Below are 16722 nucleotides of genomic sequence, written 5' to 3' on the forward strand. Positions count from 1 at the left end.
GGGTGTGGTTTGAGGAAAACTCTGTGCTGGTGGTTACTAGCTTCTTTTCTTGAAAACAGTGTAAAGGGTCACATGGAGTAGGGTTGAGTATTAAGAGAGTTGGGATTAAAATGAACAAGGGTGTAGGGCAGGCCAGAGGGAGGTCTCAGAGGATTCACAGAAACAGACTCAGTTTTAGGTTTCAGCATGAGCAGTGGCAGTCAGGGAGAGCCCTGGGTCTTGGGACTCTTCTCGGCTGAAAAGGAGCTGTGGTCATGCTTATCGGTGGGCCAGACTCTGGCCTCCTCTGGACAGCAGGATGGGCCCTCAAATACCAGGTCATGGACTTGGGTCACGTACTAACTCATTGCTGCCCACTAGGCCCTGGTGGTCTGACCTGATGGTTAGATGCCTGCCTAAACTCAAATTTCATTTGTCTTCTTTCTTCTGTCATCCTGGCCTTTAAGAACAGCTTTTCTCAGAGGCTTTTGAAATTATATGAGATGAAGGATGTCAAGGATCTGGTACTTAGGAAGCCCGGGAAGCATCATGCCCTACACCCACTGGGTACCTGGGTTGCAATGGCCTTCATTCCCAGTTGAGTGTTAGGCGGGACTTTGAGGTCATGGCCACCTGTCTTCAAGCTACCCGGTCCCCACCCTGAGGCAGACACAGTGCATGGGAACCATTTGAAGTGAAAATATGAACATTATTTAATAACTGATCTTCTGTAATAAACCATTTGAAAATATTTTACAAGGAATCACACACACGATATTTTACAAAGTTTCTTGACTTTTTTGTCACTGTTGTTTTTCTGACTTGTCTGTACAAAATAGAACAACAACCAAAAAAAAGGGCAGAGAAAAGGAAATGGCCCCCCAGTCCCCCAAAGATCCCCCGAGCCCGAGGTCAGGGGGCAGCCAGGTCGGGTGGGTGATGAGAAGGATTAGACCCAGCTGGGGGTTGGACAACTACCTGATGGGGATTGTTTGTCTGTTTTCCTGTTTTTTAAACTTAAAATATATATTTATTTTTCTGTATATGTTTGATTCTTTATTTTTATATTCTCCATTGAGCACCTGACTACACTACAGTTACACACACGCCCCCGCAAGACATGGCTGGCATCTAGGCTGGGTGTACAGCATGGGTGCCCACCCTGGCACCAGCAGCGGGCATGGACCATACACACACTGAGAAAGCAACAAGCGACATTAATTAACGGAGCCATTAATTAATGCATCACCCTCCCCCCTTCTCCCAGTCCATCTGAGCCTCTTGGCCACACCCCCCTGCTCTCCGTCCCCCACTTGCCCCCAGGCTGGGATGCCTATGGGGGAAATGATCAGAATGAATGGTGTGAAGACATGTGCCTGGGCCCAGCCTCTGTGTGTGCACAGTGTGTGCATGTGTGTATGTGTGCACGTGTGTTCAGCAGGGGAGGGCAGTTTGCCCCCCCTGAATTGTGTGAATGTGAAGAAACAGGGAGTGGGGCACAGGCCTGAGTGTGTAAGGGCCAGATTGGGGGTGGGAGAGCCCAGCCAGGAGTGATCAGGTCACTCTGGCTAACGCAAAGGGCAATGTCTGGTGAAGATTCCTCTGCCAAGAGATGCAGGCAGTGGCATGTGTGGTCCCACTGGGGGCCTGACACTAGTGCGAAATGGTTATAATGAGCACCTGGTGGGGTGAGGGACATTTCCGGGACACTGGCGGCTAGGGTGGGACAGAGGTGAACACCCTGCCCCAGCTTTTGGCACTGTTTGACATTCAGCTTTAGAGACAGAGGACCAGCTGGGCTGCAGGTCAGACTAGAGGTGGGCGGTGAGCAGATGAAGTGTGCATGTGCCAAACCTCCCACCAACCCCCTGCCCTGTGTAAGGCTTTGTGAGCCCTCACCCCCACCCCACCCCATGGTGTGTGTGTGTGTGTGTGTGTGTGTGTGTGTGTGTGTTCATGTGTTCATCCTCCTAGGTAAGTCTAATGTGAGTCCAGTTTCTGCCCTCAGGGCTCCAGGTGTGTATGGGGTTGTGTCTGAGCCAGTATCACTGTCACTGGCCTCTCACCTGCAGGGCTGGAAGAAGGTGGGAGATGACTGTAAGCCTGAAAGGGGCAGGAGCCCATTGAGGGGCTGCCTCAGGACCTCTCTCCTGCCAGGACTTAAGCTGGGATGCACAAGCCTCAAACTGCCTATCTCAATTTCATTATTCCAGGGAATCCAGATTTGGTCCTGGGTGGGACATAAGGGCCAGGTTAGAGGTTAGAGAAGTCCAGCTGGGGCAGGGCGTAGGTCTCCCGCACAAAGGGAGCCTTGGGGCAGGGTGGGCAGTGGAGGCCTAGTTTGGCACCAATACTGTGGCTTCCCTGTCCCAGCCCTCAGGGGTGGGTGAATCTGGTGGGGATAAGGGTCTGGGGTCACTTGACGGTTCAGCGGCGAGATGTGGCTTGGGAGCCAAAGACCTGCGGCACCCTCCTTTGGGACCCCTCACCCCCCCCGCCCCCCCCACTCCAAGGCTCAGACTTTTGGGCCTGGCCGCTCAGGTCCTTTGGTGAGGGAGGAGGCAAGGCTCTAAGGCGGGGTGTGTGGGGCATAGGAGAGGCGGGGAGGCCTGGAGAGGGGCAGGAGGGGGCGCTCAGACGCGGCGCGAGGCGTGGGCGTGGACTTGGGGCTGCGGCCGGGGAGGCAGGCCCAGGAGGAGCAGCAGCTGCAGGGAGACCAGGACGCCCAGCGACGGCGGGAAGGAAGCTCCGCGGCCACAGTCTGAGGTATCTTCCTGCGGGAAGAGGCAAGGTGCAGGTTGGCCGGGCGGCCCGGGGAGGGGAGGGGAGGGGAGCGGGATGCCAAGTGCGCTGCCCCCTCCTCACCGTCGCGTTGTAGTCAAAGCAGATATGTGGGCCTCTCCGGTATCGCGGTCTCTGTACCAGTTCACACTGCTCCGGGCCGTCCGCTGGGCATGGGTGGGGGAGTCAAGGAGGCAGCAGGGCACGGAGGGGGCACGCGGGGCAGGAGAGGGCGCGGGCGGCGGGGAGGGGCTGGGGCAGGATACAGTGTGTCTCCTTCTGCAGCAGCCGGCCAGCCTCACACTGGCTGCACAGCGGCTTTTCGGCCACCACGAAGAGAAGGTTGGTGTTGGTCAGTCTTTGCGCGTGGAACAGCCTGGAGGCAGTACGGAAAGGCGGGGCGTTGAGACTCGCCTCGCCCCTCTCCGTGGCAGCCCCGGCCCCGCCCCGGGCCGCGCCCACCCGGCAGGCCCCGCCCATGGGCCCCGCTGAGTCCTAGCCAGCCCTCCGGTCCCCGTCCCTGGGGTCACCTGGAGCAGTTTCCGCAGTCGATGATGGCGTTGTAGGAGGCGTTCACCGACCCGAAGTAGTACTGGGTCTGTTTCATGACGCAGCTGCTCTCGCGCGCCTCGGGGTTCCCCTCAGCCTCCGCGGGGTCTGCGAGGGCCCAGAGCGCCTCAGCCCCACCCATTCACCCTAGCAAGGTCTTGGGTCTCAGCCTCAATCAGCCTTAAGCCCCGACCTCCCTTTGGGATGGGTCTGGGCTTAGACTGGGGAGGGGGGTTCGAGGAGGGGCCTCTAAAGCCCCACCTACCTGCCTGGAACCAGCTGTGATAGATGAGGCCGTAGAGAAGCTGCTGGAACAAGGACCTGCAGGGCAGGGGTCACTAAGTGCCCAGCCCCACCACTCCTCTTGAGCCCTTCTGGGAAGGGAGCACCCTTGCTCAGCTCCCTTCCCCCACGGACTCACCAGGCTGCAGCCGAGGTCCACCAGGCCAGGTTAAGGAAGTCTGCGATGGTGGGCTGCAATGGAGAGGGGCATGGGCTGCTACTGCTGTCCCTGAACCCGGGTCACCTCCAGCTTTCTCATCAGAGGTGGAGGGTCATCTCTGGGAAGGTGTCTCAGCGCCCCCTCCCCCATCTCCAGGCCAGGCATCACTGGGCTCACCACAAAGACTCCCCGAGGTGCAGCACCCAGGTTGCCTGGGGGTTGGGGGGCGCAGGCTGCCTGGTAGTCGTAGGACTCTTTGCGGGTGTAGAAGGAGTTATTGTAGAGTGCCAGCATCAGGTTGGCATCCACCTCACTGAAGAACCTGCCCACCTGGGAATGCCAGGAGGGAGTGGTAGTCACAGGGGTGGCAGTGGCACATCCCCAGAAAGCTCAAATCCCAGCCCCCTCCTTCTACCCTCCCCCTGACCCTCACCTGGTCCCACTGATGATTCTGGTTTGACAGCACCAGGAATCCCCCATCATCAATGAGGACACAGAGCAGGTCCTGAGAGGTGGGGAAGGGGGAGGAAGATGGAGAGGGGATCAGGCCCAGACCTTCTTCCCCAGACCCTGGCAGTAGGGTGGTTGGGTGGAAGGGGCACCACTCCCCCAGTTCTGGTAAAGCTGTAAAGTCAGGGTGGTATGTTGAGACCCCCCCCCTCCCCCAGGCCAAACAATGGGCTAGAAGTTGCAGTTGGGATTAAGAAATCTGGGATCAGGGTAAGCTAGGGTTTGGGGCACACACACCTCATTGTTAACCTCGCAGTCCATCTCACAGTGGCTGCTGGGACCACACTGCTGGGCAGAGAGCAAGGACCATAAGGTGCCTGCCAGTCTTCCCCCTCCCGTCACCCTTTGTACATCTGGATCCCCAGGCCACCTGTAACTGCCCCCTCCATAGGCACAGGAACCACTCTGAGTGAGTGGTAAGGGTTCCTGGGAGACTCCAGAATGGGTTCTGCTGGGCTTACTGCCCCCAATCCTGCCCAAGTACCTTCTGAGGCTGGTCCTGGTGGGTACGGTTGCTGGCTAGCACCTTGAACTTCTCAGCCCAGGCCTCTAGGTCCAGCTTAACACCTACCACTATAGAGGAGAGCAAGGGGCCATAGATGTCTGCCTTTCTGGGCACCACCCTGCCCATTGTCTCCCCACCTCCACCCCAGGCATTCACCTGCTGGCCTCAGTGTGCGTCCACCCAGGCTGAGCTCCACAGCTGTGCTGACGAGGATGCCCACTGTGTCATTCTCCAGCTCCAGTGGCCTTAACAGGGCTGGAGGTGGGGTGGGATGGTCAGGTGCAGGGGCTGGTAGTCACACTGACCACTCTGTGCTGGGCCTGTGGACCCAGGGGCCCAAGCCAAGTACCCAGTACTCAGTGTAGTGTTTGGCACAGCCTAGCTCTCTCTCCTCATCTGCCCCAGTCTCAGCCAGTGTCATGTTTGAGATGGGCCTCAGAGAGCAAAGCCTAGCCCTGGGTGAGCAGACAGGGAAGGCTCAACTTCTCATCTGCTGCTGGACACCTTGGAGGACACTCACCATCCTGGTGTGGGGGCTTGAAGACATAGCCATGGTTATCCAGGCTACGGCGGTAGAAGCTAGCATTGAAGGGCTCCGGATTCTCCGTCCAGTCCTCCGCTGCCCTGGTTATCCGAGAAAGACAGAGATTGGTAGAAGGCGTGGTGTGTGGGGGACAGTGTCTCAGTCAGGTGCAAGAAGGTCTATGGACAGCAGGACAGAGGCAGGGTCCCAGGCAGGGGCAGGCTGTTGGGTGGCAGGGTAGGTCACTTACTTGTTGGGGAATACACGAGTGATGCCACCATCGGTGGCAGCGAACACGGCCAGAAGACTGTACCTGGGGGGGCAGCAGGGAGGTGAGTCACAGGCCTGCCTTCTGCAGGGTGGGGCCAGGGCCTCTGGGCCCATCCCAACCTCCTGCCCGCACAGGTGGGGTGGTGCCTACGTGTTGAGATCCTGGTCCCGCCACACACGCTCCACCAGCTGCTGTGTGATACCTGTGTCCAAGATCAGGTTGTGCAGAAGGAAGTTGTTGCCTAGAATGGGAAGTTAGGGGTGGAGGGGACGTCTTCTTGTGGCTCCCTGCCCACTCTTCCCCCCACAACTACCCGGCCCAGGCCCTGCCCTGGGCTTGGGTCTGCATCACACCTGCCCGGTCTCTAGGTTCTTTGGGCTGCCCCCTTGTAGCCTGGGCACTGCCCAGACCCGGCTGCCCCACTAGGCACTCACACTGCTTGGAGTCTGGAGTCACTTTCTCCATGAGCTCAATGAAGTTTTTCAGGAAGTCGGTGTTGTTGTCTGAGGCATTCAGGTCCTTGCAATACTCTCTGGGGGTGGGGAGGGGCAAGAAGAGTGGGCTTGGGGGGCTGGACAGAGCAGTAGGGTTGAGGTTTCCCAACAGGCCTGCCTGGCGATTGACTGAGAAGCCTGAGCCTTCGGCAGGGGGTGTGTATTCTTACAAGCTGCAGCCACTACGTGACCCGCAGACTGCCACCTCTGAATAGGGGCAGAGCTGACAAAGAGTGCAGGTCTGCTTTCTCCAGCCTGGCATGTTCTCCCTCCAGGGCATATCCCTGCAGAGCCTCCCACATCTTTTGTGTAGCTGGACCCTAATGGCACACCTGGGAGGCCCCAGGAGATGCCTTGTGGCTGGCCTGTCACCTGTATGCGTTCCCGTGGGAACAAGGTGGGCGAAGTACCATGCTGGCTTAGTCAGCCTGAATGTAAGACCTCAACCTGTTGCTTCCTAGCTTTGCACCTTTGGACGACTCACTTAAGCTCCCCAAGCCTCAGTTTTTTCCATCATGTCACAGAAGTCAGTGGGAACACATGGATCCTCAGACTGGCTGCTCCTTCTGCCTGGAATGCTCTTCCCCTAGATGTGGACAGTTCAAATCCCTTGCCTCCTCAAGGCCCTCACTGGGCTCAGGCTCTGGGTCCAGAGAACATAACATGGGAGTTTTGGGGCACGGGAGGCCTGCCTGGGGCTCTGTCCCCCAGGAAGTTGTGGTGAGCGGTCCTTCCACCCTGGTAGATGGAGCTTTCTCTCCTGTCCAATCCCTCATTCACACAGTTGCCACTAGAGGCCTTCCTGCTGGGCAGAATGCAGCAGCTTTGTGGGAATTTTTAAAATGCACTGCTTCCCTAGGCTGTGCTAGGGTGCACAGTTTGGTAAGGGCACCTGGGACTGGGTTGCAGCCCCCACTTGCTCTCTGGCCCCTATGGCCTTTGTACAGTGCACAACCTGTACTTCTGTGGTGGGGGGCACACCTGACACATCAAGAGTGACGCCCACACAGTTGTGCTTCAGACACAACTGCCCCCCAGTGTCCCCCAACAGTATGTACCTTTATATTTGTGGATTAGTTCATTCACTCACCCAACATGTATTTATTGAGCTCTCCCACGCCAAAGATACAGAAGTGACAAAAACACAGTCCCCTCTCTCGGGGGTCATGTGTGCCACACAGGCCTTGTCACTCATTTCCATAGTCACTAGTGCACACAGCCCACTCCACATTTACACTCAGACTCTTACAAACATACACAATTACAGATACAAACACATCTACAGAGAGTCAGAGAAATTTGTGGGTGCATGCACACACGTGCACACACATGGAGGTCAGGAATGTCCAGAGCCCCCGTGTGGTGCCTGAGAGTGCCCATGGGTCTCTGTCAGCTGCACCCACCGACCCTCATCCAAAGCCAGGCCACAGGGGAGGGCTTCATCATGGTGTGTGTGGGGGGGTGCGCTGCTGGCCTCCTCACTTTGGGCCAACAGGCAGAACGTGTGTACACAAGGACGTGTGTGTGCATGCTGAATGTGCACTTCAGGGATGGTCCAAGCCTGGACCTGCACTGGGCCCTGACCCATCACTTGCTAGAGAACTTCTTCAAAGCTCTTGTACCCTCTACCTCCCCCAGTCCTCTGTGAGCCATCACACCCAAACTCAGCACTGCCGACAGGGGCTCTGGCTGGCTCATCCCCAGACCCACACAAACACTGACTGACACAGGACAAGGAGGGGGTGCAGGGTGGGGCTTGGGGAGGGTGCCACAAACCAGAGCAGCAGGTGCCCAGTGAGGAGTGTGTTGTGGACAGCTTGCCCAGGGCAGAAAGGGCTCCTTCCTGGTGGCCTGGGAGGGCAGGGAATCTCAGCAGAGTCCAGAGCCCTCCTGCCCCAGGCCTGGTGGGGACTGGAACTGTGGGTGGCTGGCCACTGCTGCCTGGTGCGGCTGCATGGCCCAGGTATGCACATGGCCGGACATACGGGGCTATGCATGGGGTGGGGGTTGGGGGGGCGACACTGCACAGGACACACACACACAGAGCTCCAGGCAGCAGTGCAGGAGGCGGGGCCAGGGCAGTTGGGGTTGGGGAGGACACCTCAGCAAGGCCACACGCAAGCTACCTGGGAGCAATGAAAACATGTCCTTCAGACTCAAAGCTGCTGGGGAGCAGGAACTCAAAATCTGCAACAGAAATGGGGGGTTATCCGGCGGGGGCTGGGGAGGCAGGAGGCCAGGGGGCTCAGAGCTTACGGGGCTGGAGGGACAGGGCAGAGGGTGGCTTGAGGGAGGGGGAGACACCAGCAAAGAGGGAACCCGCCACTTCCGCGTTCAAGTTCGAGCCAGAGAGAAGGGGCGGGCAGATAGAAGGGGCGGGCAGGGAGGGGTGGGGGGCCTGTGGAGACTACAGCATCGCAGGAGGAGGGCAGTTATAGCCAATATGTTGCCCAGGCTTGGTCCTCTGTCGGCAGTGAGTCCCGTGGCGTGGCTGTATATGCTTCCATACGGCTGTATAGCACATATACACGGACACACACACACACATATATATACACACACTGCTATATATATGCATGGTCTGGGGGAGGCGCCGGTCTCGCTCTTATCACATCCATAATGGAAAAAACCGCATGCTGAGCTTCCTTTGCCTCCAAAGAGACTTTGAGGAAGGGAATTGGCTTTTGGCTGCGGATTTTTATCTCTCTTTCTTTGCTGCAGCTGTTTGCATTTTGGTAGGTCTTGCTTTTGTTCTGTGTCAGGCATCAACATGGCCAAACCGAGGGAGTTTCTCACGGGCACAGACAGTCCAACCAGAGACGGTGTGGGCAGCTGGGGCTGGGCTGCAGTGCATTGTGGGGGTCCAGCGGTCTTTCCTGGGCTGGGGGGGCTGGGTGAGGGGAGACTCGTGCCTGGGAATGTTGCGACACTGTGGGAGGAAGGTGTGGGACCAGGACGACACAGGGATGCTGCGTGAACCTGTACACCTGCCCTTTTGGGCTGGGAGCATGAGGCCAGGTGGGGAAGAAGGGTGGGTGTTGACCCTTCCTAGGACCTGTCTGGGTTCATAGCAGCCAAAAAGGAATGCTGGTGCTCCAGAGAAGGTGTGGGGTGCTCTTAGGGACCTATCAATTGGGCCTGTGCATGTGTGTGAGAGTTAGCACGTAGGTACACGGCAGAGCATGCGTGCTTGCATGTGTGTGTGTGTGTACAAGGGTCTCAGTGTGGGTCTGTGAGTGAATCTGGGCTTTCCGTGGCCTCTCCCTGCCCAGCTGGATCAGCCACCTGGCTGGTCTGCATCTTGGAGGCATGCCACTGCCCTGTGGCCTTTTGCACTTGGGGCAGCCCACCTTCCAATCCTGTCTTCACCAAGGTTCTGACCTCTCTGTCATCCAAGGCTTATTTTTGCAGAAGAGGGGGTCTTCTCTGTTCCCAGATACTCCCACAATGCACTGCAAGATTCTGGGAAGTGGGATTGGGGTGCCTGCAGGGACTGGGCAGTCACTGGTTGGACTGTTGCTTTCTGATGGGACTGTGAGGCAGGGTTTGGACACAAGCCGACAGGGAACGGGTGCGGGGGAGGGGAAGGAGGAGAAAGAAAAAGGAGGTAGGGAGCAGGAAGGGAGACTAGGCTATAATTGTCATTGTTATCAGGGCCCTGCATTTCTGGGGTCACTGGGATGGATGTGGAAAGGGGAGAAAAGACAACTCAAACCAGTGGGGGTAGGGCCCGTCCCCCACCCCCACCCTGGCCAGCGGGGCCAGCTGTATCCCCTTTGCTGGACTAGGCGGGACTGGGTCCCTAGGGCTTCTTGGGGAGCCCTGGCTTCCAGGCCATGGGGACTGGGGACAGGACCTCCCCTTGTGGCTCTCCATGCCTATCTGTCCAGGCAGGGGCGTCTGTGCACTAGTGGCAGAGACCCTCATATGCTGTTCTCTCTTACTCTCCTTGTTCTCCACCAGAGTTTGTGGGTTCACTGCCTACCTTTTTCGGGAATGTCTGGCTTGGGTAACCCTAAGTGCCAGAACCTTTGTTCATGCCCAGAATGATTTTCTCCAAGCTCTTTTGCTGGCCCTTGGGGTCCAGACATATTTCCTTCCATTCCTGGCTAGGCTCACTGTTCCTGAGTCTGCTTTTATTTCCCAGGGGAATACCTTCTCCATACCTGACCCTCTGCCCCAGGGGCAGCAAGTACCAGGGTTGGGCTGGGCCAGTGGGCCTTAGCAAAGTCTCCGGGGGCAGGGGGAGCAGCAGGGGACAGGGACTGCAGCACCTAGGATGGTGCCCAGAATGGCTGGATCTGTCTGGCCCTCCCAGTGGCATGGCTGCTGCCCTATCCTGCCCATCCCAGAATCAGGGTGTAGGGCTTCCAGAGCCTTCTGTCACCCCTTGGAGGGCTGCCAGCTTCTGGACCAACTGCCGGAGATCACAGGAGGAAAAACTATCCCAGAGGAAGCCTCATGTGGATGGCACTTTCCTTTCCCATAAGCCTCACATAAGCCCCACTGAAGACTGGTCTAGCCCTGCCTATCAGGCCCCCTGCCCTGCTGGGTGGGAGGTGGTGGAGAGGCATCCAGCCCTGTCCCCACTGTTGAGTTGTCTTGGAGGGACAGAGAAGGCGGGGGTGGGCAGGGGCCAGCCCAGAGGGAGAGAGGAGGATGAGGAGGGGGCCTGAGTTCTCAGAACACGCCGGAGACCACCCTGCAGGCAGGGCCAGGAGAAGGGCTCCTGGCTGTAATAGGGTTTAGGGATGAGGGAAAAGGCAAGAACTGGAGGAGCCAAGGGGATGCTGGGAGGGAGCCCTGGAGAGCAGGGGTTTGGCTGGTCCTGGGCAGGGAGGGGGGCAAGCAGGGGTGTGAGGGTGGGTAGGGTGGGGAGAGGAGGGTGCACTGGTTCTGAATATACTTGCCCTTCAGTTTGCTGATTGGCACTGGGACAGTCCACCAAGAGAGAAAGCGAGGAAAACAAAAACAACACAAACACAAAAACAAACGAAAAGGGGGAGGGGAAGGGGAGGGGCACAAACAATATTTTATTCAATGGCTGTTTGAATGAAAATATTGTGTCTCATCATCATACCGAAAGGAAACTTCTTGCAAAAAAACGACATGAGAGAGAAAGAGAGAGCGAGAAAACTCAAAGGAGATGAGCCCCAGTCGGCCAGGCAGGTGGGGGGTGCCCGGTGGGGCTGGAGCCCCAGCCTCCCTCCCAGTGACCTCGGGCGGTGGGCAGGCGGGGCCACAGGCTCCGGAGGCCTCTTGGGGGAGGCCCAGGGTGAGCAGGACATGCAGGAATGAGCCACAGGCAGAGGAGTGGGCCAGGGAGGGAAGGAAGTTGAGAGGTCTAGAGAGGAAGAGAGGGGGAGAATGAGGGAGAGGAAGAGGCAGGGAGGGTAGGAGATCAGGGATGAAGTGGGGGAGAACAGGGAGGGAAGGAGGGAGGGAAGGAGGGAGGAAGAGAGAGAAAGTAAGGTGCTGGGGCAGGAGAGGGAGGGAAGGAGCAGAAGGAAGAGGGAAGTGGGGAGACAGGGAAGGTGGGGGTGCAGGGAAGGGAAAGAGAAGGAGGGAAGGAGAGGGAAGGAAGGGGGCGGAGAGAAGGCGGCAAGAGAAAAGGAAGGGCAGAGAGTAAGGCAGTGGGGGTTGGAGGAAGGTGAGAGGGGTGGATGAGGGGGGAGGGAAATGGGAGAGGATGAATGAGGGGGTCAGAGGAGGGGGAGAGAGAGACCCTGGCGGGTGACACCACAGGGGGAGAGAGCTGCAGGGCACAGGGGGGAGGAGAGTTGAGAGGAAGGGGTGTCTTCCAAGAATGCAGCCCCCAGAGGTGTGCGGGGGAGGCAAGCTAAGGAGGGAAGACACGCAGTAGGAGAAACCAAAACCAAAAACCTCAACGGAAATCATGAGAGAATGGTCTGGAACCAAATTTGAGAAAAGGCAGGCATGCAGATTTCCACAGACTTTCCGATGGCTGGTGCCCCAGCCTGCGGGCGCCTGGGGGTGGGCAGACTGGGCAGGAGTGGCTGCCTTGCCGCCGGTGGCTGGCTATGCTGCCTGGGGCCGGCGGCCAGGGTGCGGGGCTGAGGCAGGGGTGCAGGGCACAGGCAGGGGCCGGGCCACTTACACTTGACCTGCAGGATCTGGTCGCTGAGGTTGGCTTGGAGGTAGAAGGTGCTGTAGGGTGGGAGCACAAGCCCTAGGCTGGGGAGGAGGGGAGAGGAGGGGCATATGTCACTGCTGGGGAGAGGTGGGCCACACTGGCATTCAGCTCCCACCTTGGAGCTGGGCAGAGTGGCCCAGGCTGTGAAGTCCCCTCTCCTGACCACCAGGGCCACCTTTCCCTGTTAGCTGTGGGAGGTTCATTCCCCAAACTCTTTTGGAGGCCTCAGAACTCCCAGTCCCAAAGCAACTCCATGCCCTTCCCCGCCCCCCCAACCAGCAGTCTCCCCCCAACACACCATATCCCCAGCCAGCCTCCTCTATCTGGCCAGTGGCAAACTCAACAGGGACAGAACACTGTCAGTGAGCTAGGCTGTTGGGTGCACAGCCATGGGAGGAGGGTCCCTCAGTCCCGAGACTTAGGCCATGTGAAAGCCATCAAAAAGCAGGGTTGGTGCTAATACCGTGAGAAACAGTCATGAGCTGGGATTGGAGGGTGAATGAGACCAGCTCTGGGGGGCACAAGAAGACAGCCTACACTGCCTGGGCCTGACCTGCAAGGGTACCTGCTCCGAGGCTGTGGTGCCTATTGAGAGCAGGCCTGGGGATGTATTGAGGGTGACATCCTGGGTGCAGATACCCAGGATACAATCCAGGCAGGGGTGACATGAGAGGGTGGTGTGGCATGGGGAGACGTCAGATGCACTGTCTTGTCTCTGTCCAGTGTTCCTAAAGGGCCAGCAAAAGGGGTTCCTTGGTGCACCGAGAGTCCTGGGGTGAGTAGTGAGCAGCCCTGGCTCCTGGTGCCCCACTGGGATCATGGCTGCAGTTGTTGAGAACCCGCAGACTGGGCAAGGAGAGGGCTCAGACTCTGGGCTCTGGGGCTCCCCCTCACCCCTCCCTGCCTACCCAGTCCTGCCCCACTCACCTGTAGTTGGTGCTCCTTATAGGCACCCACGTATAGTTCCGCATCACCTCGTCTACGTACCTCTGGGAGAAGAGGCTGCGTCAAGTACTTGAGCCAGTACGCAGGGGTGGGGTGGAGAATAGGACGATGCCCACCCTGACTCTGTCCCCCTATACCATCTTCTCACCTCATCCAGGGACTTGACCAGCGTTCTGATCTGCTTGTGGCCCTTATTGCCATCGATCATGCTCCGACGGATCTGGAAGGGCCAGAGATGTGAGGGGTGGGGTCTCTACTCTCTGCTGCTCTGGATGCTCCCATCCCTACTCCTCTCCTTTTCCTTACCTCCTCCTTGTTCTCATCCTCCAGCTCAGCATCCAGGAAGTCCAAAGTCACAGGCTCCCGGAAGTTGGTGGTCTGTGGGAGGCAGGGCAGGAAGTTAGGGATCCCCATCCTGTAGAGTTTACCCTCCTCCTGCCCACCCCCCAGCTCACCTGGGGCTTGAGGTTGGGGTGCAGCAACACGTAGCCGTTCAGGTCAATGGCAAACACATAGCCGTTAGCTCCAAGCTGGGGGCGTAGATTGGGGGCTCAGGGCCTGGAGGGCTGGGTAGGGATTCCCCAGACTCTGGAGCTCTACCTTAGCCTGCTTTCCATACCACTGAGGGTTTGCTTGCCTGGGCCAGGGGCCCCCACATGCCATGTGACCTCGAGCCTGTTTCTCAAGTTCAAGTCTAGCAGGCTGGTATCTCGCATGCACCAGCCCTTGCTGAGGCTGACTGGCAACATGGGACCGCAAGGTGATTTGGCCTTCTGCCCCAACTATCCCTAATTGTCATGGAGCTGTCAGTCAGCTGGATTGCTCTGCCTCCGCTGGCCCCTCAAGGCTGCTGTCATCCTCTCCTCCCCTCCCCACTATTGCCTCCTCCTGGTCCCCATCTCAGTAGAGTGCATAGGAAAGAGGGTGCCCTTGGAATCCCTGGATACCCTTTCCCGGTGGAAGTGATGGAGGAGTGAATGGGACCCTGGACTCACCCTTAGCTCTCTAGACCGTTTTCTCACTGCACATGGAGGCCAATGACATGGGGCCTTCATGTGGCTCAGGGGTGGACATGCTGTCACACACATCCTACCCCTACCTCTTCCACAACCAAGACTGAAACTGCCTTCACTGCGGGTGCTGGGCCAGCCACACTGACCTTGCTCCTCCCTGCTTTATGATTTTGGTTCACCTTTAGTCCTTTGCTCAGAGAGTTTCCTGTAACTCCAAGGTACGCCTCTTGTCTATTTGACAGTCCAAGGGTCAGCAAACTATGGCCCATGGGCTATGCCTGGCCTGCCACCTGTTACCATATGGCTAAGAATGTTTTTTTTTTTTACATTTTTAAGTGGTTGAAAAAGGCTGAAAAGGGAATTTTATTTCATGACATGTGAAAATTATGTGAAATTTAAATTTCAGGATCCACAAACAAAACTGTATTCAAACACAGCCATGCCTATTTATTTGTTTTGTTTGTGGCCGCTCAGCAGAACTGAGGATAAGTATTTACGCTGGCAGAGCCTATAATATTCATAGTCTGGCCCTTCACAGAAGTTTGCCGACTCCAGCTCTAGGCCCAGCTCTGGAAGCCTCTCCTGACTGCCTGAATTCAGAGGTGTCCCTGGAGGCGCTGTAATCCCCATTAGACTCCTCTGCTGAGCCTGGCTTGTGTCCCTGTGGGACCCAGAGCAGGGTGGATGGGCAGATGGATACTTACCGTGTAGTTTGGAGTCAGCCTCTTGATGTCATTCAGAGCCACATCGATGCCCATCACACCCAGGATCAGCTGGTTCTGGGAGCAGAGGCATGGGGGGGTCTGAAATGGGTTCAAGTCCACAGGAAAGCCCCACTGTCCAAACCTCACTCCCAAGGCCTCAAGCTATTCACAAATAGTTGCCCCATCCAGTCTGAAGGCCTGTCTGTCCCTCCTCCATCCCAGGCCTCCTAGTGTATGCCTAGCTGTTCCTTAGTGGGGAAACTTACCTTCTTTTCCCCAGGGCCATCTTGTGTCAGGTTGAAAACAGGGAGGGTCCCTGTCACCACCAACCCCAGTCCCTGAAGTGAGAGGAAGAGAGGATGAGTTAGTCTCCTGTGGCCAGTCATGCCCTACCCTGAGTGATCAGAGGATGGGCTCAGGCACAGGCCCCTTTTTTTCTTGTTTGGTTTACTCCCATATGGGGGCCCTTAAGGAACTTGACCTTGTGGACACATCTGTGGGGGAGGTCCCAAAGGCCTTACCAATGCATCCTCATACACGTTGGTCCACTGCACCTGCTTGGCCTCCTTGCCCGCCAGTACCATGGGCCTGCCCAATACGTCCAGATACTCCTGGGGAAAAGGCGGCAGGGGTCACAAGTTCATACGCCCATTGCACCTTCTCTGTTCTGCCTCCCGGCATATCAGCAAGTCACCAGGGGGCGCTCTCACATCACAGGAGCCCACTGTTCACACATTGCCCAGGAGGCAAGGCGCTGGGAGGAGGGGGGGAGGTGCCTGTGGTCTCACCTGCGTGTTAATGCGGATGGCTCCAATGGAAGGGATCTCGAAATAGTAACCTGTGAGGGAAGGGGAGGTAGAGGTGGGTCTGGGTGGTACGTGGGATCCATGGCACAGGGGCTTCTGTACCCTGTGGTGTGTCAGCAGCCTTGGGCTTGTCCCTCAGGCCTCTTCTCTTTCTGGTGTCACTCTCCCCAGACTCCTATCCCTTTAGTGCTCCCTTCCACTGCCCTGTCAATGGGACCGATGCTAGGGAAAGGGCCGTGAGTGTAGGGGTGTAAGGAAGCAGAGGCAGGGTGAGGTCCCTCTTGCTAGGATGGTAGTGACATTCAGAGTCCACCCAGGGGCCAGGCCCAAATGCATGGAGAGGTAGACCGACCAGCAAACAGACACAGGAGCAGATCAGACAGGAGATAGATGGACAATGGACAGATGGGCAGACAGATGCTCAGTCATATGGACAAGTTACACGGCCAGAGAGATGGACAGTCACATGCACACGAAGATGGATAGTGGGTAAACAGTCAGCTGGAAAGCTGGAGGAATGGATGGACAGGTGGACAACCAACCAGATGGAAAGCAGGGCATGGCAGGCAGGCCCCGAGGCAGTGATGCTGGACGCTGTACCTTTGTTGGCACAGGCCATCCACTGCAAGGGTGTGACGTCGTAGTTGTGTTGCCCCACGGAGAAAGTGAACACACGCACCTGTTTGGGGCTTGGGGTTACTGCTGTGGCCACCAGACAACAGCCCTTCCCTGAATCAGGCCCAGGTCAGGGTGGCCCCCACCTGAGCTGAGCCTCACCGTCCGGTTGGGCCAATTGTACTTCTCAAAGACATCCTGCACGCGGTCCTCACCACCATCCGTGAACATCATGATCATCTTATTGCAGTTGGCACGAGTGATATTGGACTGGTCAGGAGTAGGTTTGGGGTCAGGCAGCTCTCGGCCCCTCCCGGGTCCAGGGGTGGGTCTCCCCCCACCGGAAGTCCTGGCCCTCAGGCCCTCCTCCCCGCAGCAGATGGTGCTATCTGCCCGAGCTGCCTGTTGGGCGCTAACAAGGCCATTTGTCT

At 57.6% G+C, this 16722-nt stretch overlaps 1 protein-coding gene across 4 annotated transcripts in view; it reads right to left on the reverse strand.

Annotated features, from left to right (window-relative positions):
• Positions 1-2546: 2546 nt before the first annotated feature.
• The window catches only part of CACNA2D2 (calcium voltage-gated channel auxiliary subunit alpha2delta 2), a 115051-nt gene continuing 100875 nt past the window's right edge, over positions 2547-16722 (reverse strand). The window contains exons 11-38 of one of the 4 annotated variants that reach the window (XM_077776985.1): positions 16454-16561; positions 16277-16355; positions 15659-15708; positions 15392-15481; positions 15137-15208; positions 14871-14945; positions 13609-13683; positions 13460-13531; positions 13302-13373; positions 13136-13197; positions 12173-12249; positions 10965-10985; positions 8181-8241; positions 5995-6092; positions 5711-5801; positions 5540-5602; positions 5287-5390; positions 4923-5021; positions 4746-4834; positions 4499-4546; positions 4185-4256; positions 3929-4081; positions 3731-3783; positions 3575-3630; positions 3291-3417; positions 3027-3136; positions 2845-2927; positions 2547-2753 (exon numbers count right to left, since the gene is read on the reverse strand). In XM_077776985.1, coding sequence (XP_077633111.1) covers positions 2613-2753; positions 2845-2927; positions 3027-3136; positions 3291-3417; positions 3575-3630; positions 3731-3783; positions 3929-4081; positions 4185-4256; positions 4499-4546; positions 4746-4834; positions 4923-5021; positions 5287-5390; positions 5540-5602; positions 5711-5801; positions 5995-6092; positions 8181-8241; positions 10965-10985; positions 12173-12249; positions 13136-13197; positions 13302-13373; positions 13460-13531; positions 13609-13683; positions 14871-14945; positions 15137-15208; positions 15392-15481; positions 15659-15708; positions 16277-16355; positions 16454-16561 — 2301 coding nt within the window. In that variant the 3' untranslated portion in view covers positions 2547-2612. Of the gene's footprint in view, positions 2754-2844; positions 2935-3026; positions 3137-3290; positions 3418-3574; positions 3631-3730; positions 3784-3928; positions 4082-4184; positions 4257-4498; positions 4550-4745; positions 4835-4922; positions 5022-5286; positions 5391-5539; positions 5603-5710; positions 5802-5994; positions 6093-8180; positions 8242-10964; positions 10986-12172; positions 12250-13135; positions 13198-13301; positions 13374-13459; positions 13532-13608; positions 13684-14870; positions 14946-15136; positions 15209-15391; positions 15482-15658; positions 15709-16276; positions 16356-16453; positions 16562-16722 lie in introns of all 4 variants that reach the window. The other 3 variants (XM_077776983.1, XM_077776982.1, XM_077776984.1) reach the window with 3 other exon arrangements.

The sequence above is a fragment of the Crocuta crocuta genome, unplaced genomic scaffold (genome assembly GCF_008692635.1).
Source record: "Crocuta crocuta isolate KB4526 unplaced genomic scaffold, BGI_CrCroc_1.0 scaffold77, whole genome shotgun sequence".
NCBI lineage: Eukaryota > Metazoa > Chordata > Mammalia > Carnivora > Hyaenidae > Crocuta > Crocuta crocuta.